The 23,949-nt window shown below is 62.4% G+C and overlaps 1 protein-coding gene across 1 annotated transcript in view; it reads left to right on the top strand.

The window, feature by feature from the left end:
- The first annotated feature begins 1,708 nt into the window (after positions 1–1,708).
- WNT7A (Wnt family member 7A) overlaps positions 1,709–23,949 on the top strand; it is a 48,369-nt gene continuing 26,128 nt past the window's right edge. The window contains exons 1-3 of the mRNA XM_051852676.2: positions 1,709–2,031; positions 6,889–7,115; positions 18,358–18,629. Of these exons, the coding sequence (XP_051708636.1) occupies positions 1,961–2,031; positions 6,889–7,115; positions 18,358–18,629 (570 nt within the window). The 5' untranslated portion in view covers positions 1,709–1,960. The remainder of the gene's footprint in view (positions 2,032–6,888; positions 7,116–18,357; positions 18,630–23,949) is intronic.

Below are 23,949 nucleotides of genomic sequence, written 5' to 3' on the forward strand. Positions count from 1 at the left end.
TAGACCCCAAGGGCCACCCTCTCTCTGGAGCACAGTCCCAGCACCCCCCACCCCGGAGCTTTTTCACCTGCCAGTCCACTCTCCTAGGAGGCTGGGCAGACCTGGGACCTGTAGTGTTTTTTTTTTTTTTTTTTTTTGACAGGCAGAGTGGACAGTGAGAGAGAGAGACAGAAAGGTCTTCCTTTTTGCCATTGGTTCACCCTCCAATGGCCGCCACGGCTGGCGTGCTGCGGCCGGCGCACCACGCTGATCCGATGGCAGGAGCCAGGTACTTATCCTGGTCTCCCATGGGGTGCAGGGCCCAAGCACTTGGGCCATCCTCCACTGCACTCCCTGGCCCCAGCAGAGAGCTGGCCTGGAAGAGGGGCAACCGGGACAGAATCCGGCGCCCTGACTGGGACTAGAACCCTGTGTGCCGGTGCCGCAAGGCGGAGGATTAGCCTAGTGAGCCACGGCACTGGCTGACCTGTAGGTCTTAACTTCAGTGCCACCTCCTCCCACAGAAGAGGAACCCTCTGCCCCCCACACTTCTTCCTCCCATTACCAGGTTTATCGTCTCCACTTGAACGGGCGCTGTCTGGCTCTGCCTTCCTGGGAGCCTCTCACACCCTTACCTTCCTCCTTCTCTGTAGCCCCCATGCCCACCCCGGCACCCGGCACACGTTAGCAGAATGTGAACAGCGGCTTTCTGGGAAGGAGTGCATGTATGTTTGCACACGTGTGTGCTTGTGGCTTAGAGGCAACCATGCATGCTAGGCTGGCCCAAAGTGGGTCACTGGAGCTGGGCACGCCTTGTTTCCAATCTGGCGCTGCTACTCCCTAGCTGGAGACTTTAGAAAACAAAAGTTGCTCACTTCCTGGGCCTCCACTTCTGCTGCTGCAGCTTGAGCCTGAGCCCTCCTGGTTCAGGGATTGAGGTGCGTACGGAAGGCAGAGGTGAGCCACACCTCAGCGCAGCGACGACTCGCGAGCGCCCAGGGTGCCAAGCCGGGCTGCACCACCCGCCGCTTCCGCCAGGTGTCGCCGCGAGCGCGTCCTGGGCAGCCAGGTGCACCCAGCGCCCTGGGGCAGCTGCGATGCCGCGCGACTCTGCTGCGCGGGGCAGCCCGACCTCAGCCCGAGTCCGGCCAGCCGCTGGCAGGGGGACGCCAAGGAGGCTGCCACATCTGGGTGCCCACCTGCCGCCCCTCTCTCGAATAGAGGAAGGAACAGGCTCAGCCCCTTACCCCTGCCTGTCAGTAGCTCCGCCGAAGGGCACCCCCTCTCTCCCGAAGCGGGGTTGGTGAACCTGGTGCAGGGGAAACCTGGGCGCGCCCTAGCACCCAGCAGCTCCCCGCTCCCCAGCGCCAGGGGTGAGGCGGGAGGGCAGGGCGGTTGGCCTGGGCGTGCGAACCTCCCCACCTGAGGGTAGCCCCTGGACATTGGCTCACACCGCAACCTGCAAGTTGGGACCGAGGGGGCGCAAGGGGTGCCTCACCCCCGCCTCCCACCTGCGCCCGGGAGCTGGAGGGGGCGCGGCGGAAGCGCGCGGGGCAAGGCGCGAGCGCGCGCCCGGGGCAGGCAGCTCCGTCCCGCGGGTACTCGGGCGCGGGGCGGGCGCTCCGGGGAGGCGGGCGGGAGAGGGGGCGGGAGAGGGAAGGGGGAGCGGAGGGAGGGGCGGGGGCGGGCGGCAGCAGCGCCCCCGCACTCCCCGCGCCTAGCGCACTTGCACCGGCCGCTCGCGCGCAGCCCGGCGTCGCCCCGCGCCGCGCTCGCTCCTCCCTCCCTCCTCCCGTTCCGTGGCTCCCGCGCTCCCGGCGAGTCTCAGGCGCGGAGCGCGCGGACGGGCGCACCGAGCCGCCGACCGCCCCGGGGACGCTTCGGCCCGCGCCTCCCGGGCGGGCTATGTGGATTGCCCCGCGGGGGCCGGCCCGCGGGATCAGCACTGCCCGGCCCGCGGCCCCGGCGACCAGCGGGGACTATGAACGGGAAGGCGCGGCGCTGCTTGGGCCACCTCTTTCTCAGCCTGGGCATGGCCTACCTCCGGATCGGGTAAGGGCCGCTCGCGACCCTCCGTGCGCGGCTCGGCAAAGTTGGAGCGGCCCGCGGAGGGCGGTGCGCTGCCCGCGAGCCGCCGCGGCCACCAACTTGCTCAGCACCTCGGAGAGGCTGGGTGGGCGCGGTGCGCGAGCCGCGGGCGCACAAAGGCCCCCCGCGGGCGGACGCCCCAGGGGCGCACACAGCACAGGCGGGGGGCACCCAGCATCTCCGGGACGCGTGGGTCCGGAAAACTCCAGAATCGGGCGCAGCCTTGAGGGCCATCAGCCTAAGGGCGTCAGGAGAGGGCCAGCCGGTGCAACGGGCTTGCGTCCGCCAGGGGCCCTGCGGACTCGGGCTCGGGGACGGCAGGTCCGGCAGGACACCGGGCCAAGACCACGGCCGCCCCGGAGGCTGGGGAGGGGAACTCTGCGCTCAGAGGCGCGGGCACAGACTCCTGGAGTCGGGGCAGCCTCCAGGTGGCAGGCGGGGCCGGTCGGTGCAAACAGGGAACAGGTACCCAGAGGGAGAGACGTTCGCTGGCGAAACAAACTACTGCCCGGAACCCTGGCGCCGCCCGATGTCCAGGGACCCTCAGAGCCCTTTCCCAAACGGACAGCGCCAAACGCCCCCAACATACACACACACACACACACAAATACAAAGGCAGGAGGAGAGATCACCCGAGGCACCCATAGAGGCAGCGCCAAAGCCAGACAGGAGACCCCGGGAACTGGATACCCGGAGCCGCCGGGGCGCCCGCCGAACGGCCCTCCGGCTTCACCTAAGCGTTTCTGCCGACGGAGCCGGGGGCGGCGCTCTGGCTGGAGAGTGGGAGGGGTGGCTTGGGGCGCGTCTCGAGGTCGCATTTGTGCCGCCTGGCCCTCTTTGTACTCGGGAGATAATGCGTGCGATGCCCGCACGGGCGCCTGTATGGGTTGGTAGAGGTTGGGGCGCTCCCCGCCCCGCACAACCTGCCTCTCTACCCCAAGCCGTGACCGCCCCTTTCAGAGAAGGGCCGACCGCAGGCGCTGTGGCGACAAGGGTGTGTGTGGCAGAGCCTTTGCATTTTGTCACTCCCACCCCATCCCCGCCGCCCCGCGTCCCTGGAGCGAGGGCAGCACAGGCGGCGGCTAGCAGGTGCGCACGGGGCAGGCGGCCACCAGCCCCGACCGCGGGCCGAGACACGACCACTGGCCGAGAGGCGGCTGCAGGGCTCTCGCGCTGCCCGTCTGCCGGATTTTTTTTTTTAAGTGTTATTGATTCGCCCGCGTCTGGGTGGCTTTTCTTCCACACACACACACCCCCGCCCCCTGCTTTGATCTTCATCTTGGCCCGCGCCCCGCCGCCCCGCGCGCGTTCAGCATCCAGGAAGCCGCTGGGGCCGATTGGCTCTGGCCGCGTGCGGCTTTATCTCCTTTTTAATTAGAAACGGGGCGGAGGGACTGGCGATCGGAGAGAGAAAGGGAAAACAGCAGAAAATAACCTCCCCTGGCCGCCCCGCCCGCCCCGGACCTCCCGCCGGCGCCGCGGTCTCATTGGCCCCGCCGGGGTCCAGCTGCCCTAGTGGGAGGGAGGGATGCCCCCAGAGGCGCAGGGCGCAGGCCTTCCGCCCCAGGCTGTCCCCCGGTGCTGGCATAAGTCCAGGTTGGGAAGTGGTGGTTGCACCTGACCTTGCTACTCCCTGGACCTCAGGTTATCCATCTATGAAATGGGCATAAGGGGTGAGGTCCCTGGGAGGTTCCTGGGACTTCGGCAGTAGCCCTTTGTCTGGGAGGTTCCTGGGACTTCGGCAGTAGCCCTTTGTCTGGCAAGCATCCTGATCAGGAGGCTGGCACTTGGCATCCTCCACGTTGTAACACACCTGGTTCTCACAGCAGCCCTGTGGGGCAGGCACTTGTGCCAATTCATGCCCTTACTGTAGCCATGGAAACACAGAGAGGCCATGCAACCTGCCCAGGGTCACACAGGTAGGAAGCCAAGGAAGCCCAGAGGGAGCCCTGTGAGCCAGACCCAGGCGCTAGACTGTCCTTGCTATGAATACAATCATCACATCTCTGCTGCTGTCCAGCAGCACCGGTCAGGCCCCCTGCCCGGCCTCACCATCTGGGAGTGTCCGTCCAGCCCACCAGTGCAGTCTAGAGCATCCTTTGTGTGTCAGCACCTGTCAGGCCACCTCAGCACCCAGAGTATCCCCCAAGCATCCAGTACCTACATGGGGGCACCTGCTATGTCACAGGAGCTCACCCGAGGGACACTGGGAGGGAGGCTCACACCCCGTGCGTCCGGCAGCAGCCAGGGAAGCAGCAGAGCTAGGCAGGTGCAACCAAGGAAGGAACCTGGAAATGCACACAAGGAGACGATGGGGCAGAAGACCCCGAGGATGGAGGGCGTCAATGCAGGAGGCCGCAGAGGCGGGGAGGGAGGCGCCATGGCCCTGGGTTCCCAGGGAGGTCACTCCAGAGGGCAAGAAGCTGATTGGTAAACGTCGGGGGGGGGGCAGGGATTAGGGGGCTTCCAGGGCCTGGGGCTAAGAGCTTGGGTAGGAAGAAGCCAGGACTGGGGGGTGCAGACGGGAGCAGGCATGCCTCTTCCCCTCTGGGTGTCACTGTTACAGGGAGCCTCACTTAACCCCAGGCCCACTTCCCCCAGCTGAGCTCCGAGAGGGGCGCTCCCCAACACAGGGAGGCTCTTACTGCTATACCCAATGGGAGGGGTTGGGGGAGGGGCTTCTCCTTAAAAGCTCTCTTGAGCACAGTGTTTTGAGGTGAAGATAAAAAGGGTAGACAAGGGGCCAGCACTGTGGCACAGTGGGTTAAATCCCCACCTACGGTGCCGGCATCCCATAGGGGGGCCGATTCGAGTCCCAGCTGCACCACTTCCGATCCAGCTCCCTGCTAATGCACCTGGGAAAGCAGCAGAATATGGCCCGAGTGCTTGGGCCCCTGCACCCAGGTGGGAGACCTGGAAGAAGCTCTTGGCTCCTGGCTTTGGATTGGCTCAGCTCTGGCCATTGCAGCCATCTGGGGAGTGAACCAGCAGATAGAAGACCTCTCTCTCTCTCTCTCTCTCTCTCTCTCTCTCTCTGTAACTTTGTCTTTCAAATAAATAAAATAAATCTTTTTAAAAAAAGGGGGGGTGGACATTGGAGCAACCTCACCATTAGACAGGGCACGGTTGGTGGGTCACACGGGGGCCCTGCTGGCGCCTCCTCTTCCCCTAGACACATCCACACCGCTCCCTCTGCCTCTGCCTTCGCATTGGTCCATCAACTCCACCTGCATCCGCCCCACCACTGCGCCCTCTTGCCTGCTCCGCGCCCCTACCCCAGGGGACCTCAGAGCATGGCCCTGCCTGTCCTGCCCCCAGCCCTGTGCAGTCTCCTCTCCCCAGAATCACCCTGGTTCCACGCCAGCTTGTGTGAGTTCTTCCCATTCCTTGGGGACCTCAAGCCTGTCTTTCCCCCAGGACTTCGCATGTTCTGTTCCCCGTGCCCAGGATATTTTTCCTCAGAGCAGTCCTCCCTGGTCACCCCAGCTAACATGGCCCTTTGTCCTTTTTTGTTTCTTTAAGGATTAATTTATCCACTTGAAAGGTAGAGTGAAAGAGAGGGAGAGAGAGCTGTGTCTTCCATCTGCTGGTTCACTCTCCCAATGCCTGCAATAGTCGGGGGTGGGGTGGGGTGGGGAGCAGGTCAAAGTCAGGAGCTGAGAACTCCATCTGGGTCTCCCATGTAGGCGGCAGGAACCACGTACCTGGGCCATCACCCACTGCCTTCCCAGGATGCATCCGCAGGGAGCTAACAGGTGCTCTGATGAGGGATGCGTGGACTTGAACCTGCTGCCCCCAGGTCCTCACCCTTCCTCCCCGCCTTCCCGCCCCTGCTTGCACGGCAGCCCCTGCGGTGGCTTCGCTGTCTGGAACCACCTGTTAGGTTCATCCGCAGCCTGCGTGCTCGCTCGGCCCGGAGCTCCTGTGGCAGGGCCCTGCCCGTCTGTGGGGCACGCAGCTTGGCACCCAGCAGGTGTCTGAGTGCTGAGTGCCTGCGTGTCAGCCTAAGAGTGGTCAGGGTCTTCCAGGCCAGACTTCTGCAAAGGAGGAGACGCCCACTCAGCAGGCGGGCAGGAAGAAACTACTAGAACTTCTACTTACAACTACTTTTTCAAGGCTTGTTTCATAGTCACACTGATGCATAGAGGAGAGTGCATGCCCCAGGCGTTCATGGGAATCTGTGACGCCAGCACTGCTGCTGCCCTCCCCTCCCCCTCCTCCTGCTGCCACACTTTCCCTGCACAGCCGATTTGGAAAAACCATTTTGGTATTATTTCTCAGGTCTTCATTATTTATTTGATTTTTTCAATTATTTATTTCACAGGCAGAGTGACAGAGAGAGAGAGAGAGACACAGAGAGAGATTTCCTATCTAATGATTCACTCCCCAGATGGCCTCAATGACCAGGGCAAAGCCAGAAACCAGGAACTCCATCCGGGTCTCCCATTTGGATGACGGCAGGGGCCCAAACACTTAGGCCATCTTCTGCTGCTTTCCCACGCACATTCGCAGGGACCTGGATCGGCAGTGGAGCAGCCGGGACTCAAACCGGTGCTCCTCTGTGAGATGCTGGCTGGGCAAATGCCATAACGTGGCTTAACCCTCTGAACCGCCCACATTTTTAAACGTCATCCCCACTGAACCCCACCTCCACCTCAAAGTCCACTCACCTTTTCATGCAAAATGACGTTGGTGGCACGCATCAGCTTTGGTTTCTGCGGGCAGCAGGGTGGCCAAGGCCAGACGCCTTGGGAGGGTCTCTGGGCAGCGCCCCCACCCTGCTGCTAATGCTCCCTCTCTCTGTGTCGCCCTCTCCTGCAGTGGCTTCTCCTCGGTGGTTGCTCTGGGAGCCAGCATCATCTGTAACAAGATCCCAGGCCTGGCTCCCAGACAGCGGGCGATCTGCCAGAGCCGGCCGGACGCCATCATCGTCATAGGAGAAGGCTCGCAAATGGGCCTGGACGAGTGTCAGTTTCAGTTCCGCAATGGCCGCTGGAACTGCTCGGCGCTGGGCGAGCGCACGGTCTTCGGAAAGGAGCTCAAAGTGGGTACGTGTTCGCCGCCGAGCACAGTCACGCGTGCGCGGTGCGGGAGCTCAGGCTCAGGGCGGGTGCGTGCTCGATCCCGACACGGTCACGCGTGCGCAGTGCGGGAGCTCAGGGTGGGTGCATGCTCCACCTTGACACGGTCATACGTGCGTGGTCCAAGAGCTCAGGGCGGGTGCGTGCTCGACCCCGACACGGTCACGCATGCGCGGTGCGGGAGCTCAGGCTCGGGGCAGGTGCGTGCTCGCCTGGGACATGTGTGCGCGGTGTGGGACCTCGCAGGGTCAGGGGAGACCAGAATGACCTCGGGGACCATCTGGGACCCCTCCCCTGGCCCTGCTTGGATGCCCCCTTGAGATGGTCCCGCAAGAGCTATGAACTGAGTCCTGAACTCAGCTTCGAATCCTCACCACTCCAGCCACTTATTGGCAAAGCTGCCAGCCGGGAACCAGCAGTGCTGGCCGCAGGGACAGCTCTGATATGTTTTAAGTGAAAGTGCAGACTTAGACATCATGTCACCTAAAAATGTGTATTCCTGGCTTCTTCTGAAAAAGTGGCAGATCCGCTCATGGCTTTCAGGTGTGTCCGCGTGGTTGCGACAAGCTGGCACTGAGAACACCGTTCCTTTAGCCGGGGCCTGGACAGTCCCACCACTCCCTGCCGCAGTCGCCACCACTCCCTGCAGTCCCCCAGCCTGTGGAATTCATCACGGGATCCACTTGGTCCGTGTGGGCTTTTCATCTTGCAACCCCTGTTTTACAGGGTGGTATGTGCAAATGTGCACACACATACACACACGTGTGCGCACAGTGTGCAGGCACAGACTTGACCTCTGCCGCGGGGTGAGACAGCTGTGGTGGACCACAGGGGAGAGCGCTGTGGGTCTCCACCTCGGTCCTGGCTGGGTCTCTCTTGCTTGTGCATGCTGAGCTCGCTGTGGCCAGGGGAACTTATCTGAAAGTGAGGTGGGCGTCAGGCTACGGCAGTGCCCCCGGCCACTCGGCCACCCTCAGGGCACCCGCAGGCTCCCTGTTGTCCTTAGCCCCAGCTGCAGCAAATCCAGGGGAATGCTGAGAAACCCCACCCCCAACCCAGCCCACCCCGCATCCTCCCCGCCTCCCCCTCCGGCCCCCCAGGCCCTCCTGGGCTCCCTGTGCCCAGCAGGCGGGGTCCCCATTTCTCAAGGGAAACCAGATCACGTCCCTTCCCTGCTCGCAGCCTGTGGGGGGGCTTTTTCTATCAGAATGAACTCCCAGTTGCCCCCACATGCACCACACCGGGTCCTGCTTCCGGGGCCTTAGCGCCTTTCCACAGCCATGTGCCCCTGGCCCCTGACTGGGTGGGTGCCGCTTGCTCCCTCCCATATTCGGGTCTCCTGGGACCTCCCCATCACTCCCTGGAAGTCCTACCAACGCTGCGTGGCACCACTCCTAAGGGGGTGGAGTATCCTCGGAATGCCTCTCTCCCACCCGCTGCAGTCCCATGGTGCGCCCTCCCCAGCGGGCCATCACTGTGGAGCCGAGTGACCACTGCAGGCTGAGGCAGGGAGGGGACCACAGGGAATTCAAGCAAGCCCAAGGGAGTGATGCTCATGCAACCAGGCTCGAGGGCCTGGAAGGGAGCGGGAAGCAGAGCTGGGAGGCGCGTGGGGTCGGATGCAATGTTTCGTGTGTGCGTGAGTGCGTGCCAAGGTGTAGGTCAGATCGTCGGAAACGGCCGCTACTCCTTGGTGTTTGACTCACAGAAACATCACCATCCTATGAGCCAACCTGATAGGAATTCTAGAATTAAAGGATGGGTACAGAAATTCATTCAGGATGTCACTGCTGATTCATTCATGCGTTCACTGGGTGTTTCTTGGGGGCGCAGGTGGCTGGGGGGGTTGCTGTCTGGGCGTGTATGGCCAGGGGAGCCCCTGAGCAGGTGAGCCCTGGGTGTGTCTGGGGCGGGGAAGGGAGCAGTGTGCCAGGCAACGAGAACAGCGCGTTTGCCAGCGTGGCTGCAGCGCAGTGAGGGTGGGCGTTAGAGGGAGCTCAGGGAGCCGGCTCAGGGGTGCGGGTTCTCCTGGCTGGAAGGGGGGGGGATGGGCAGGACCCAGTTTTAGCAGGACTCAGCGGCAGCTCTCCGGCTGCAGGAAGAGGAGTGAGGGTGGGAGCAGGAGTCTCGCCAGGTCTTCCGGGCAGGAGGTGACGGTGGCGGGGGCTGTGGGACAGCCGTGGACATGGGCTTCAGAGCTGAGCTGCCGGCGGGGAGCCAGACGGAGCCGGAAGGCCAGCTAGGAAGGAGGCGTCGCGGTCTGGGGCTGCTAGGAGGGTGGCAGTGGCAGTGTAGGAAGAGCAGAGTGAGACTCGGCGCTGGGAGAAGTCCCTTCCCCTCGGGCTCAGCTCCCTCCCGTGTAACCAGGGAGCCTGCTGGGGCACACAGACCCACAGGCCTAGGGTTCGGGAGCCTTTGGTGCCTCCCCAGTGCTCTCCTAGTGGCCTCTCCTAGTGGTCTGGGGGTGCCCTACTCACTAGGGCCACCTGCTCCGGGCGGGCTCTGAACTACAGGGCACAAGCTCTGCCTTTGAAGAGGTCTCCCAGAAGCTCCACCCACACCCTGCTCACATCTCATTGGCCACACGTCAGTCACACAGTCGCACCTAGCTGCAAGGGAAGCTGGGAAGTGTAGTCTCTTATGTGGAGTACCGTGAGACCCAGGATTGGTGCCCAAGGGGGAAGGGAGAGTGGATGTGTTGGAGAGCAGTAGCCCTTGGCAGGGGTCTTCTCTTCCATGCTGAGACCGGAGCCTCGCCCCCTCTGCACCCTCTCCAGCGTTCCCAGCTCTGCTCGTGCTCCATGGCTGTGTCCGGGGCCCCACATAGATCCCGGCCAGCAGTGGGCATGTGCCAGGCAAGGGCCCTTTTGTGCTTGCAATGGAAACCGCCTTATGCAACAGGGAAGATTTGTGTATGGCTGTGAAACGGGCAGGCCAGGGGATGGTGCTGGCTGTCGCGGCGTGGCCTGGAGCAGAGTGCCTGTTTGCTTCCTACAGCTCTCGGCAGCAGCTCCGCATTGCAGCCCCAGAGCCAGGGCTGTAAATTCCGAGTCCTGCAGGAAAGGGCCTAGGCCTCTCTCTGGCGGCACCTGCAGGTGTCCTAGGGCTGCCTCTGATTGGAACAGCTACGGGGGCTTGACTTCTGGTCGTGTGTCCATGCCACATGCAGCCCAGGGGCCAAAGACAACATGGTGCTGCTGGCTGGGCCTGAGAGCCACACCCCGACCTCCTGCAGGGCGAGCAGGACTGCTCACGAGTGTGCCAATGCCCCCGGACGGCCGTAACAGCAGCCCACGGCCTGGAACTGTGTTCCCGAGGCTTGAGTCTGGGGGCTCACGTGAAGTGACGGCCTAGCTCTCGCAATGCCAGTGGGTACTGCAGTGTGATGTGTGGCCCCCACAGCCATCTGGCCGCTGCTGCCCCAGCCCCAGTGTGACCTTTTGGGGTCTCAAGAAAGCCCTGGCATCTTCAGTGTCACCACAGTGCCACCCCTAGAATCCACCACCAAGCACAAGCAAAGCACGGATGGGCAGGTACCCTCAGCTCCGTGAGCCCCCCTCACCCCCCGTCCCCCGAGGCCTGGGCCTGCCCGTTCCCTCACAGTGTAGGTTCAGCCCATGCATCTCAAAGTGAGTGATTTCACGTTCATCCTGTTTCGCTGGGATTGTGCCAACTTCTGGCTGCGCCAGCCCACAGCATTGCTCCAGGGCCTGTCCAGCACCAGCTACTGTCTGGACTTCCAGAGCTTTGCCCAGTGAAGGGCATAAAACACGGTGCCATCCTTGCTTCGTTTGCATTTCCTAGAGAAGCGAGGCGGTGAGATCCCTTCCTATACTTGCGCAACTGTCTACTCTGCCCCAGCCGCCTGTTCCTGCCTGTTGCCCATTTTCCTGTTGGGTTGTGAGGCCTCCCTTCAGGTTTGGTGGTGGTACCGAGGGTCATGGTGGTACCGAGGGTCCTATCACCTTTCCTTTCCCTGACTCCTGCCACCCTGCAAAGAGGGGCCTCCTCTGTCTCACTCCTGCAGGACAGGACTGGAGCGAGGCCGAGGCCGCTCGGAGCCGTGGGGCTGTGGTATGAAGGGCTGAGATCGGTAGGGAGTTCCTTGCTGCTGGAGGGTTCCCGCCACTCATGGCACTGCCAGATTTGAGACGCTCAACGCTGTCGCATGTCTGAGAGCCTCCTGTTTTGTTCCTGGGCTGTATGGCCAGAAGTGGAGTCCCGTGGCCAGGTTCCCATCCCAGGCCCACTCTTATTTGTTGATGACGCTGAGTGCAGGGTTTGCCTTTCTGGCCTCAGTGTGCCCAGCTGCACAATGGGAGAACCATACAGCCTACCTGGCCAGGCGGCAGCTGCAGCACACGACAGCAGGTGTAAGACCTGGCACCTCATGGGCTGTGGATATGGGGGATGCCCTTCCCCCCTTCCAGGAGCCCCACCTGCTCATCTCATGTGAACACAAGCTGGAGGAACTGGGATGCCTGCTCTAGATTTTATTCTTGCTGTTTTGACTCTACCTACAAAACATATCCCCAAGTCTGTCTGCTTCTCTCCACCCCTCTTGCCCCTCCCACCTCCAACCTCCCCCCTCACCCAGCTGTTGCCTGGACAACCGCATCAGCCTTTGAACATCCCAGCATCTCCTCTCTGCTGTGCTGTTCGGAGTGTCGTGGCCTGCAAAAGATTCACGGGAAATGGGTATTGCGCTTAACCTATGCGTGACTTCCAAAAGTTGTTTGCACCCAAATACGCATGAAGGCTTTGGGGCCCACTCGCAAAGGCCTGCTGTTTCCGCAGCTCGGAGAACCAAGTGCAGACTCACCCCCACCCCGTGCTGCGCCTCCCCGTGCTGCCCCTGCACCCACTGCATTTGGTTTCGATGGGGTACACATGCTGAGTAGGTCAGGGCTAAAGGAAGACTGCTGGGGCCTGACTCACGCGGACCTGTGCCCAGCAGAACGCTGGTCCCCACCCCTGCCCCGTCCCTGCTGCTGGCTGCCCTGGAAACAAAAGGAAGCTTCCATGGACCACAAGTTTGGGAAGCTCAGCAGGTGATGTCCCTGCTCCTAGAGGACCAGGGGCCACTAGCGGAGTCAAGGCTCTGGAAATCCTGCTGACAAGAAAGCAGCCTGAGCAAGCTTCACCTGAGGCCTGCTCTTTCCCACCCTTGGTCCTTTTTCTCCCAGGTGCACCTGGCTCAATTGCCGAGCTAACCATTCGCGGGCTGAGACCCCTCCTCACTCCTACAGGCTCCCACCTTGTTCACCAACATGCCCACAGAAAACCTGTGAACGCTGGTGAACAGCAGAGGAACTGGCTGTGGGCTCTGCCCCACAGGGACAGACTTCTGGGAAGTCAGAGCTGACGCGTGCTCTGGGGCTGGGCAAGTGCACTATGGCTTGGGGCTGCCCGCAGGGGTCACTTGGCAGAGGGGGCTTGTCACAGCCCAACAGAGGACTGGAGGGGCAGCAGGGCCATGGCTTGGGGTCTGTGATGCAGACAGGAGCCATCCGGGTCCACAGAGCTTGGGGCGCAGGGGATTCTCGGAAGTGGGGCGGAGAGGAGAGAGTGAGTCTGGGGAGGAAGTGGGGTCCAAGGGATCCTAGAGGGTCTTCTCGGGAGAGAAGAGGCAGAGGGACGTAATACGGGGAGGATAGGACGCAGGAAGAGAATCGGGTTGGCTGTGTCACCAGCAGAGCCTTGGCCGTGTCCTGACCTGTGCCCCTGGGGAGGCTGTAGTTTTCCACCTGCTTGATACCCCATGGCCGAATCTTACCAGGGATGGGCCCAAGCGACCCGGGAAGCACTCATGGGTCCCCGGGCTTGTCCTTCTGTCCAACTAATCGCCACCTCTCCTCTCCTGGAGGCGACTGTGGCCTGGGAAGCCGCATGTATGGCAGAAATGAGCCCGTCTCTGCGCCCGTCTGGGCTGTGTGCTTAGCTGATGCATGTGAGCAGTGACGGACGGGAAGCCTTCTCCAAGAGAGACGCGGCGCAAGGGGCGGGCTGGCTCCACTTTCCCTCTGCCATCCCCTCACAATGCGCCATCTTGCCCAAGCAAAAGATCCATTCTTCCCCCATTCTTGCTCAGAACACGGCCAACAAAGGAGTTTTTGTCTCGTTAGCATTTTTTTTTTTTTGCAAGCCTCAGTTCCTCCTGGGTTTGAGCTCTCCTGACACCGTTCTTTGAGATGAGTCTTTTGTGAGAATGCTCCCTTTGCAGCTTTCCTGTGGTACACAGGAGACGCCCGAATGCATGCGCGCGCGCGCACACACACACACACACACACAGCCACACACACTCGTTTTCTCACGCACATTCATTCAGTCAGCTGCTGAGGCTTCACAGATACATAATCTAGCTCCTCACGCCACAGGGGGTGGGAGCAGACAGGCCATTCAATCCAGTACACAACACGCTGGACAGGGAGCTGGCCACACGTGGCGGGAAGGAGGATGGGGAAGGTGTCCCCCAGGAGGGGACAGGCAGCCAGGCCTGATGGATGTGGTACTGATCAACAGTGCACCGAACCAGGAGCAGGCCCACACTGCCATGTGCATTGGGTGACTTAATCCTCCCAGCAACCCTAGGGGCAGACATTGTATCATGCCCATTTCACAGAGGAGCAAACTGGGGCCCCGAGAGCCAAGTTAACTCACCCAAGGTCCAGTCGCTGGGGACTGGATGTGGAATGTGGCCTACTTTGAAGTCACGTGATGCATCTGCTGCCCCTCCCCAGGTGGGTGGGACAGGAAGGGCATTTCCAGGCGGTGGGATCAGCAGGTGCAAAGGATTTAAGGACCTTTGGTAGACGGTCAGCGTGCTCTGGACTTTCTCTGTGAGAAAAGAGATGAGCTGAGGCAGGCGCAGAGGCCAGGGCCATGCACTTGGGTCTGTCCCCCGCCCCCATCCCCATCTCCTTGGGCCCATCACCCTACCAGGCTCAGCCCAGGCGCAAGCTCCCTGCACCCCCACATCTCCCTGCTGTTCATGGAGCGCCCCCCCTGGTTCCTGGGGACAGAGAAAGCCACACGTGGCATCTGGGCTCAGAGGGGCTGTGGGCTGCCATGCCACGGGGCTGGCTGGCAGGAACAACCTTTTTCCATCCGTATCTTTTCCACACCATCATCTATTTCAGCCTGTGTCACTGCAGATTGCTCCCTTTTTGACCCATTGGCTTTAAATAGCAGAAGAGAAAAAAAAATACAATGCACTTTGTGGTTTCCAGTAAGATACCGTAAACACACCCTGATAATATTCCGGTGCAAACCACTTACAGAGGCTGCACAGGGCGGTGCAATGGAATCTTTTGGGCAGGCTTGGACATCAGTTGATTTCCTCTGTGCCCGCCGGAATTGTGCGGGGCTGGAATGCATGGTGGGTGTCAGCAAGGGCCCCCCATCTCAGGGACAACCCTTCCCCTCCCCCATCCAGCACCTGCTGGGGGCTCTTTATATGGGAGCCTCGTTTAATCTTCACGGCGCCTTGGCAGTGGCCTGCCAAAGGCTCCCATTTCACAGACGGGAAGGCTGAGACTTGGGGGAAGCAGAGCCCTGCTCAGGGCCGTCCAGCCAAATAAGACATGGAGGAGAAGCAGTGCCAAGCTTCAGCTTCTCCGGATTCTGGGCTGGAATCACCCAGGTGTCCCGAGACGGAGGCTTCCTGGGTTTCCAGAAGGAATCTTGGCAGAGTGACGCGGGTGGACGGAGCGTCAAGGATGGTGGGGTGGAGGTGCGGACAGGGACCCCACCTGGGGAGACCCGGTTCTCAGCCTTCAGTCTCAGCATCACTGGTGACTCTCCTGCCCTCTGTGAGCTCCTGGACTCAGGTTCTCTGCACAGGGCAGGAGGGTTGGGGCTGGCAAGGACCACGGCTGTCCACTGCTATAGCCTCACTGCTTCCCCCCCCCCCCCGGTTTACTTGCTCCTGCCATCAGCCACACCCCATCAGGGCTGTTGCTGGGGGCTGCGGCTCATGCTGGAGCCCCCTGCCCACAGGGAGCCGTGGCCTCTTTGCTCACCAGTCCCCGGGCTGGGCGCCCCAGTGGGGCTCCCACCGCAGCCCTGTTTGTCATTCTTCGGAGTCCTCACCGCCGCGAGGCAAGGCAGGGCTGCACTCTCCCCACCTCGGTTGCCCCAGCCCCCAGTAAAGTGCCTGGTGCATAGTAGGTATACGAAGTATCTGTTGGGTGAAGTATCTGTTGCGTGGCTTGGTCCAGGTGGGGGAGGGGTGGGCTTGGATAGAGGCATGTCCTGTAGGGCAGAATGACGCCACCCAGAGAAGGGAGGGGCCAGAGTCAGTGACAGCTGGGCCCGGCCCAGTGGCTCCTTCCCAGCCACATGTGGGAGACTGGGGGCAGTCTGGCTGCGTGTGTGGGGGAGGGTCCCCAATGGATGTCAACGCTGGCACCTGCCTGGTCAGAGTCTGGCTGAGTCTCTGTTTGTCTTCCGAAGAAAGAGGGGCAGATGCAGGGCTGCGTCCCCAGGAACGGGCAGCTGTGCTCTCTGGGCCAACAGCGAGTGCGCAGGAAAGAGTGCAGGTGGCGGCCATGGCTTTGAGCTTCCCCGCCTCCCTCTGGTAGCACCGTTGACGGCCATGGGGATGACAGGGGTCCCAGAGCATTGTCATGGGGCTGAGCAACTCCATTGCCTGGAGATGACACTGAGGCCCAGCGCGTCGACACGTCCACGTGTGCAGTACGCTGGATGGGGACCGGGCTCTGGCACTGGCTTGCGTGTGGACCATGCAATCTCTGCTTGAGTTACTAAAGGACTACCTGCACACGAGAGCACCCGGTGACGGGCATGGCAGCACCTGCGTCCCACCTGTACTACGTCTCTCGGGGGGCGGGCACGTCCGGTGGTGGGCATGAGTGCCCACCGCGATGTTCGCACCAGGACAGAATCGCCCAACCACGTGCCGTCGCCAGGTGTCTCTGGGAAATGTGGTTGCATCTGTTGAGTGCAGGGCTCCGAGAACACAATACGGAGCAGGACAATATGCTTGCCCTCCGGAGGGTGATCTGGCGGTGGGAGACAGCAAATCAGCCAGAAACGGCCGCAGCGAAAAGAGCTAGAGTGAGGGAGGTTGCCCTTGGCAGCTTACAGCAGCACCCGCAATTGTCACTGTCACACCCACTCCTGCTTGTTGACGCACCTGCTCTGTGCCCCACCATGTCTGCTTCTCCCTGCAGGCTGGGTGCTGTTCACAGAGGAAGTAGCGGCTCAGGGAGGTCCAGTGTCTGGCCCACAGGGGCCGGGGCACTGCTCACTGTACCGTGGAGTCCTCTAACCCCTGGCTCTCATCTGCACGGGGCGTCCAGAGGCCAGGGCAGTAACGTAGCAGTGCTGCCCCTCAGGGTGGGCCTGGCTATCCCATGCCTCTCCCCGCGGTCCCTGTGTTAGGAATTGTCACAGCTGTTGCTCATAGCACTAGCTGGGGCCACATTCTCATGCCGAGTGCTTCCCACTGTTCATCAGGTGGGGGCTGTTGTCAGCCCCCGTGGCACAGGGACTCAGGCAGCAGTGCACAGTGGGACACTGTGGGACGGAGTCATCTCCGTCCTCAACACGGGGCCTCGCCAGCATCCCAGGCCCTGCTCACTTCATGTAAGCAAAGCACTGCTGGGTGCTATCACGGGAGCAGAAGCTGAGCCCTGGGGGCTACCCTGTCCCTGCTGCTCAGGGCCAGGCCCTCTGTGGAGTGCATGCCACCCCCAGGTGTTCTCTAGTCCAAGGAAGCAATCCATGTGGAGAGTTGGGGACCCAGGCAGTGCCCCGATAACGCCCTCCTGCAAGTCATAAAGGCTGAGGTGCAGTAGCAGGGAGAGGGCGGGGGCCGTGTCCCCCACAAGTGCTCTGTTTGGAGGTGCTTGCTGAGCCAGGTGTTGGGCTCGGCAGTTCGCCTGCCCCTCTCCTTTGTCCGCTCCCAGCTGCTGTCAGGCAGGCACTGCATGGTCTCCACTTCGCATCCCGAGGCTCTGGTGGGACAAGGAGCTCACTCAAGTCACGGGCAGTGAATGCTGGGGCTGGGACTGGAACCCAGGTGGCTGAGCTCCGGGTTCATAGGGACATGGGGGTGGGCTGGCATGGAAGGTCCAGCACAGCTCTGTCCTGTGGTGGGGACAGCAGTGATACTGGGAGAGGGCACGGGCTGTCCGTGACTCAGCAGCCTGGTGAGGGGGCACACGGTACCCGAGGAGGTGGGTGGGAAAAGCACCTGTGTGAGTGTAGGTTGGTGCGACCTGGGGCTCGAAGCATTGTGGAGGTCACTTCATCGACTTTGTCACCCACTGGTGAGGCCACTTCCATCCCAGACACCCCACACACTTGCTCCTGGCCCCATGTGGCCTGGGCATCTCTACCCCCTCCACCTGCTCTGGGCTCAGGGCCTCTTCCTCCAGGAAGCCAACCCCACACTCCGGCTGCGAGCGCTTCCTCACCGACTGCCCATGTGGGGCTTGTAGTGCACGTGGGGCTTCTTGCAGATGGCCGGGGTCAGTCTTCATTCTGTAGACCCTGCTCCGGTCCCACTCTGCAGGTGGGGAGATGGAGGACTCAGAGGCGGGAGGATGGCGCCACCGTCACATCTGGCCCGAGCATGGTCCTGTCACCGCACCACAGCCTATAGGACCGCATGAGACCTACTGTGTCAGGCAGGTGCCAGGAGCCAAGCGTGGGGCCCAAAGCTTGACCCAGACATGCTATTGGTGTTGCCGCCGCCGCTGCTGCGAGGAAGCACTGATGTCCCCATGGTACAGCCGAGGGCACTGAGGCCCAGGCAGCGTAGTCACTAGCTGAAAGTCACAGACCCAGGCCCTGCTGTGCGTGGCATGTAAGCTCAGGCCTCTGGCCCCAGAGCAGGTGCACCCGCAGGTGTCTGAGGAACGCTGCTTTGTGACATTGAGAGTGTTGAGCACGTGTCCAGTGTGCTTGGCAGTGGGGGGCGGGCAGGAGGGGCAAGAGGGACCCCCTGCCCTGCCGACTCCCCCAAGGAGTGGGGCCTGGGTGGGTGGCTGCATAAGGGGGGTGCTCAGGCCTTGGCATCACCCTGCAGGGGAGCAGTTTGGGATGTTAGGAGCGCAGACCTCACAGTGGACTTTGGGGCTCACTGCTCCAGGCTCAGCCTCCCGCCTTGGCCAGGCCCTGCCTTCTCCCGAGGGGCCCAGGGAGCTGACCACAATCTCTGCCCTCTTCTCTCCTCCCACAGGGAGCCGGGAGGCTGCCTTCACGTACGCCATCATCGCTGCCGGCGTGGCCCACGCCATCACAGCGGCCTGTACCCAGGGCAACCTGAGCGACTGCGGCTGCGACAAGGAGAAGCAAGGCCAGTACCACCGGGACGAGGGCTGGAAGTGGGGTGGCTGCTCCGCCGACATCCGCTACGGCATCGGCTTCGCCAAGGTCTTTGTGGATGCCCGGGAGATCAAGCAGAATGCCCGGACGCTCATGAACTTGCACAATAACGAGGCGGGCCGCAAGGTAGGCAGCCAGGGAGGGACGTGGTGGCTCTGACGGCCGCGCCATGCACAGCTGGTGCCGGGGGGTGGTGGTGAGCCCAGGGCTCGGTCCCTGGCCTCTTTCTGCTGCTCAGTATTTGTGTGGGGCAGGAAGCGTGCCCATTCGTGGAGAGGTTGCATGACTGAATCCCCCTTGACACAGTTTGGCTGGAACTCAGCGAGGCAGAAGGGCAGACGTGGACTCTGGTCCGTGGGTCCACGAGATCCACAGGGCCACACTCCGAGGGGGGAGGTGTTGAGTGAGTTCCGTGGCAGTCGCTCCTGTGGCTAACCTGTCCTTGGTCACATTAGCCGAGGTCTGAAGCCTCAGGTAAAGAAGGTGAATGTTCCCTCTTCAGCTCCTCCTGGATTCTGTGTCCACGTTAGTCAGGGACGTCCTAGGAGCCTAGTGGAAGCGCCGTGGGTGGAAAGTGCAGCTGGAGGCCCCGTCCCACGAAGAGCTGGTGGTCCCTAGTGGGAGGAACAGAGGGGTCAGCAAGCCTGGGGACAGGACAAGGACCCACAGAGTGGGTGAGTGTCATGGGGAGGCAGGTCCTGCCACCACTGAGGAACTGATTCAATAAAGCAGCGAGCTCCCCATCCCAGGAAGTAGTCAAGTGGAGGCAGCTTGGCCAGACATCTTGGAGCCCCCAGGTCAGTGCTGCTTGGTGTGGGCCGTGTTCTGAGCCAAGGCTGAGGTTGGGAGTGGGCTCAGGACACCCAACCCCCAGCCCCTGGCGGCAGGATGGGGGTGGGACGAGGCTGGCAGGTGTCAGGAGGGAAGGTTCTGGCGTCTGGCTGGGACACTGGAGAGAAGTGTGTGGGAGCCAGGCTGGGTGCTTTGGTGATGGGATGTGGACAGCTAGCACCAGGGCCACAACAGGGGCACCCACAGAGTCTGGGCAGCGGCAACCTCAGGGGAGACCGTGTGTGGCCTGTGCCGAATCCGGGGCGCAGGCCGGGTCCTCGGTGCCTCCTCGCATTGGGCTCCACCCAGGTGTGGCTGCGTAGGATTTCCTACCAGGTGTTTTAGGGGCAATCAGCTCGTTTCTAATTGTTGCCTCTTAAAAACTGGGAGTCATGAATAAGTCTTACAAAAACAGTAAAGAAAGAGAGGAGAGGGAGAGGAGAGGGAGAGGAGAGGGAGAGGAGAGGGAGAGGAGAGGGAGAGGAGAGGGAGAGGAGAGGGAGAGGGAGAGGAGAGGAGAGGAGAGGAGAGGAGAGGAGAGGAGAGGAGAGGAGAGGAGAGGAGAGGAGAGAGACCCACCCATAGGGGCTGAAACAGACACACCTGCTGGCCAAGTCTGGGCCACAGCTGCCCATCTGGGCTTGGGGTCTGGGTGACAAAGTGGTGGGAGTGGCTCTGGGGACCAGGCAGGCTTCTCGCCAGGGCGTGTTCACCCACTTCCTCTTCAAGCGTCCCCTGATGCAGTGTCATTATGCCTGCTTTACGGGTGAAGTGACTGGGGGCACAGAGCGGCTAAGTCACAGACTGAGGAGCGTCCCACTGCCCATCAGCAGCAAGGCCAGAATGTGCACTGCCCGCCGCAGTGGCGTTTGCAGCTTCATCTGCTATGCACGCAGGTGTGGCGTGGTGACCTGAGTGGGGCTGGGCCGTGGGGCTGCCTGGGTCCAGACCCAGCTGTGTCCCTTCTTCCTGTGAGCTCAGGACGGAGGGGAGAGGAGGAGGAGACTGGGCAGGAAGGTGCTCAGCGCGGGACAGTGAGGTTCCAGGCTGCGCTCCTGTGCATCTGTCGTGCGGCTGCGTATGGGGCCTGGTTTCCAGGGCACCTGCACACCCTGCAGGGAAACAAGGCCCGTTGTACAGGGCCAGTGGGAGGGGCCGGGGGCCGCCTCTCCCTCCCTCTCTCCTTCCCTCCCACTTCCGGTGTGTCAAGCTTCCCAGGGGGCCCTGGTGAGTCACCCTAGGGAGCTGTTCACCTGGCCTGCCCGGGGATGCTGTCCCAGTGAAGTCACGAGGCCCTGCCTGTCCAGTCGCAGCCGGGGCTCCTGTCCAGGGGGCGCATACCTGCAGTGCTCCCAGCCGCACCTTCTCCCTGCTCTGTCAGGCGCCGCCAGGTCACAGGTAACCCATCTCAGGCTCCTTCCTGCCCTGAATCCTCACCCGCTGGAGGCAGCCCCGAGGCATGGCAGTGGCTGCCCCTTCTTAGCCTGTCTCCTCCTGGGGGCTGTGTAGCTAGGTAGTAGTAGATTCAGGTGGGAGAGAGTTTTACAAACCGCCCAGCCCCACCAGCCTTGCGGCTTGGGCCACTGTTTGGAGGGGCCGTCACCAGTCCCGGGGCAAGGTAGACCCTGGGCACTGTCTGCGTTCATAAGACCAACCTTAGTGGACTTCCTGGAGGAGGCAGGCCCCCAGAGATGAGTGAGATTTGGCCAAGCAGAGAACAAGTGAAGACCACCAAGTCTCGGGATGAGGGAAGGGGTCAAAGGTCCCGAGGTGGGGCCTGGGGCCAGTTCAGCAGCCTAGGCTGCTCGTCTGTGGGTCGCTGAAGGAGTAGCCACAGCCAGGGTGGCCTGCAAGGTACCGGCCAGGGGAACTGGTTGATTTTCCTATGGCCGCCTTTTCCTTGGTGTCCAGGTTACGGCCTCGGGGAAGCTTCCTTTTCACTCCCTTCCTACACTTTTCCCAGCTGTCACTTTGCCCAGGGGCCTCGCCCTGCCCAGGCTGCAAGCTCGATGCAGACAGAGAGCCAGGCCTCTCACACACAGCCTCCATGAGGCCTCTGCAAATAAGCCTGCAGGGCAGCGAGCCACTGAAGGACGGTTCTGGGGCAGGGGCAGGGGCAGACAGACAGACCCCCGGGAGACTCAGGGGAGCCTTGGGCTAGTCCAGGTGCGGGGTCTGGGCAGAGTGCAGATGACCTGACACCCGAAGGTTCTGGGCAGGCCCAGCTCCCCCAGCTCTGGAACCAGTGGAGAGCCCAGCTACGTTCTTGCAGGGAGACCCCTGAGGGCGGCTCCCCGGTGACAGAGCTCAGCCAGCCACTGCCTCCCTCACCGGGAGGTGGAACTGGGGGCTCCTCCATGCACACAAGGAAAGCCTGACTGCCTGTCAGTCCCACCCCTTTGTGTCATGCAGGAAGTGAAGGCCTGGAGAGGGTGCTGGCTGGCCCCCAGCACCTAGGCAGGGGCCACACAGCGCAGCCAGAGCCTGCCCCAGGTGCTCAGACCCTCACTCCCTGCCGCAGGGCACCCCAACAGCCCGGATGTGGATCCCCCTGGGCAGGACTCCTCCTGGGGTCTCAGTTACTCCATCTACAAGTTGGACAGCTGGGTCCCCAGGACCCTGGGATGTGCGTTTATTGGGAGTCGCGCCTCCCTGCCCGGGGACCGACCGCAGCAAAAGGGCCAGCGCCAGCCCGGCTGTGCGTGTGGCTTGGAGAGAGCACAGATGCGTGCAGTGCCCGCCGCCTGCTCCTCTGCCAGGAGACAAGACTCGACCTGACTGCAGGCTCTGGCGCTGCCTGGCAGCTGGTGTGGGAGGAAGGGGTGTGGGGGCCGGGGAGGGGGCACACCAGGGCCTTCCGCAGCCCAGCGGGGTCTGGCCCCTGGCTGCTGGGGGCCTCCGGCCCTCCCCCCAGCAAGTCTCCGGGGGGGTCTGAGCCCGGAAGAGTCAGGCCCTGGCAGGTGGGTATGGGCCACGGGGCTACAGAGGGAGGGGCACCACCAGGTGGGCCTCGTCCTCTTCCTCGTGTGCCCTGGGGCTGTGTGGTCCAGATGTGAATCACAGAGCGCTCAGGCTAGGAGACGGCAGCGGGGGCTGCTCACAGCCTTTGAGGGGTGGGGGAGCGGAGATTCTAGAATTGTAGTCTCTCTTATCGGCATTTGGGGATCATAATACTCTTGGATCGCAACCGCAGGCCGCTCAGGTTGGGGGTGGTGGAATGTGAGGGTCACATCCTGGCGGACGGGGCTAGCATTGGAGGATGGAGAGTGGCGTCAGAAGCGTTGATTTGCAATCTCTGGGTGGCAGCTCCTTTGTGGCGCTGAGTCATTTCTTCCCAGCCTGCAGTAGGCAGCGGGCAAGCGAACTGGGCACAGTCCTCGCCCTCGGGATGCTCAGCCTAGCGAGAGTCAGATAAGAGGAGCGGAAATTATGTTGGCGGCTACTCGCCGCAGGAGGAAGCCAGCGAGAGCGCAGAGGAGTGGGGAGAAGGGCTCACTCCGAAGGGCTTTGCAGGATCAGCAGGAGTCCTCCAGGCGGATGCTGGGCTGGGAAGGAAGAGGGCAGGCCAGGGGGAAGCAGGCATGGGGAAGGCGTGAAGTCCTCGAGGAGCGCCGCGTGGGGAAGCTCAGTGTGGCGGGGTGGGGCTGCATAGGGGGCTGGCGGCAAACACTAGGTCTTGAGGGCCAGGTCAAGGTATCTAGGCGAGACTTGGGGTGGGGGGGCTCTCGCTGGGACAGAGCGGAGAGCGGAATGCAGGGGCTGTGGCTGCTGTGGGTGCCTAACCCCAGTAGGGGCCTCAGGCTGGGGAGGGAGGGCTGTTTAGGGAGCATATTGGGGGCTGTGTTTGGTGTGGGTGGGTGGGCGCCGCCTGAGCTGGAGTCAGGAACGGGGACGCGGAGACTGGTTTCCAGGGCAGCGAGTGATCCTTGGGCCAACCGGGGAAACGCCCGTGGCTTCTCACTGCAGTAACTTCCTGGCAGCCACCAGTGGGAGGTGGTCTCATACTGCCCACCCCCCCGCCCCCAGAGAGTGCCCTATGGATGCTGAAAATAGGAACACAGGAGAGAGAGTCAGGGAGGCGGGAGGAAGAGGAGGGAACCCAGCCCTTCCAGAGGCATGCTTGAGCCTCTGTGAAACCCCTCCCCCCCCACCCCCCGCCGTGGGGGACGGTGCCCAGAAGCCCAGGCGGCACCTCGAGTCAGCCTCTGCAGGTTCCATGCTCGGGACCTCCTGCCCGGGCATGGCCGCGGTGAAGACGCTGCACCTGGCTGCCAGGGGCGAGCCTGGCTGTACCCGAGCGGTACCTGCACCACAGGGAGCTCTGGGGGCCTCAGGCAGGGTGGGGCCCTCAGCAACCCCTTCCCGGGAGTGGGGAGCCCGGGAGAGGCAGCCCTAGGGCCGGGGGGCTCAGCTGGGACGGGCGGCCCCTGCTGGAATGCGCACTTGCTTGCTCCCAGGGAGGTGAGCTCAGGGGGATGGAATTCCCCCGGTGCAAAGTCACCTCCCAGTCCCTGCGCAGCCTCTTGCTCACAGGGGCCGGTGGGTCTTGTCCCTTCCTGCCCTGCCCTGTCGGGTCGGGTGGCTCCTGGGAGCTGGATTCCCCCTCCTGCTCTGA

Source organism: Oryctolagus cuniculus, chromosome 10 (assembly GCF_964237555.1).
Source record: "Oryctolagus cuniculus chromosome 10, mOryCun1.1, whole genome shotgun sequence".
Lineage (NCBI taxonomy): Eukaryota > Metazoa > Chordata > Mammalia > Lagomorpha > Leporidae > Oryctolagus > Oryctolagus cuniculus.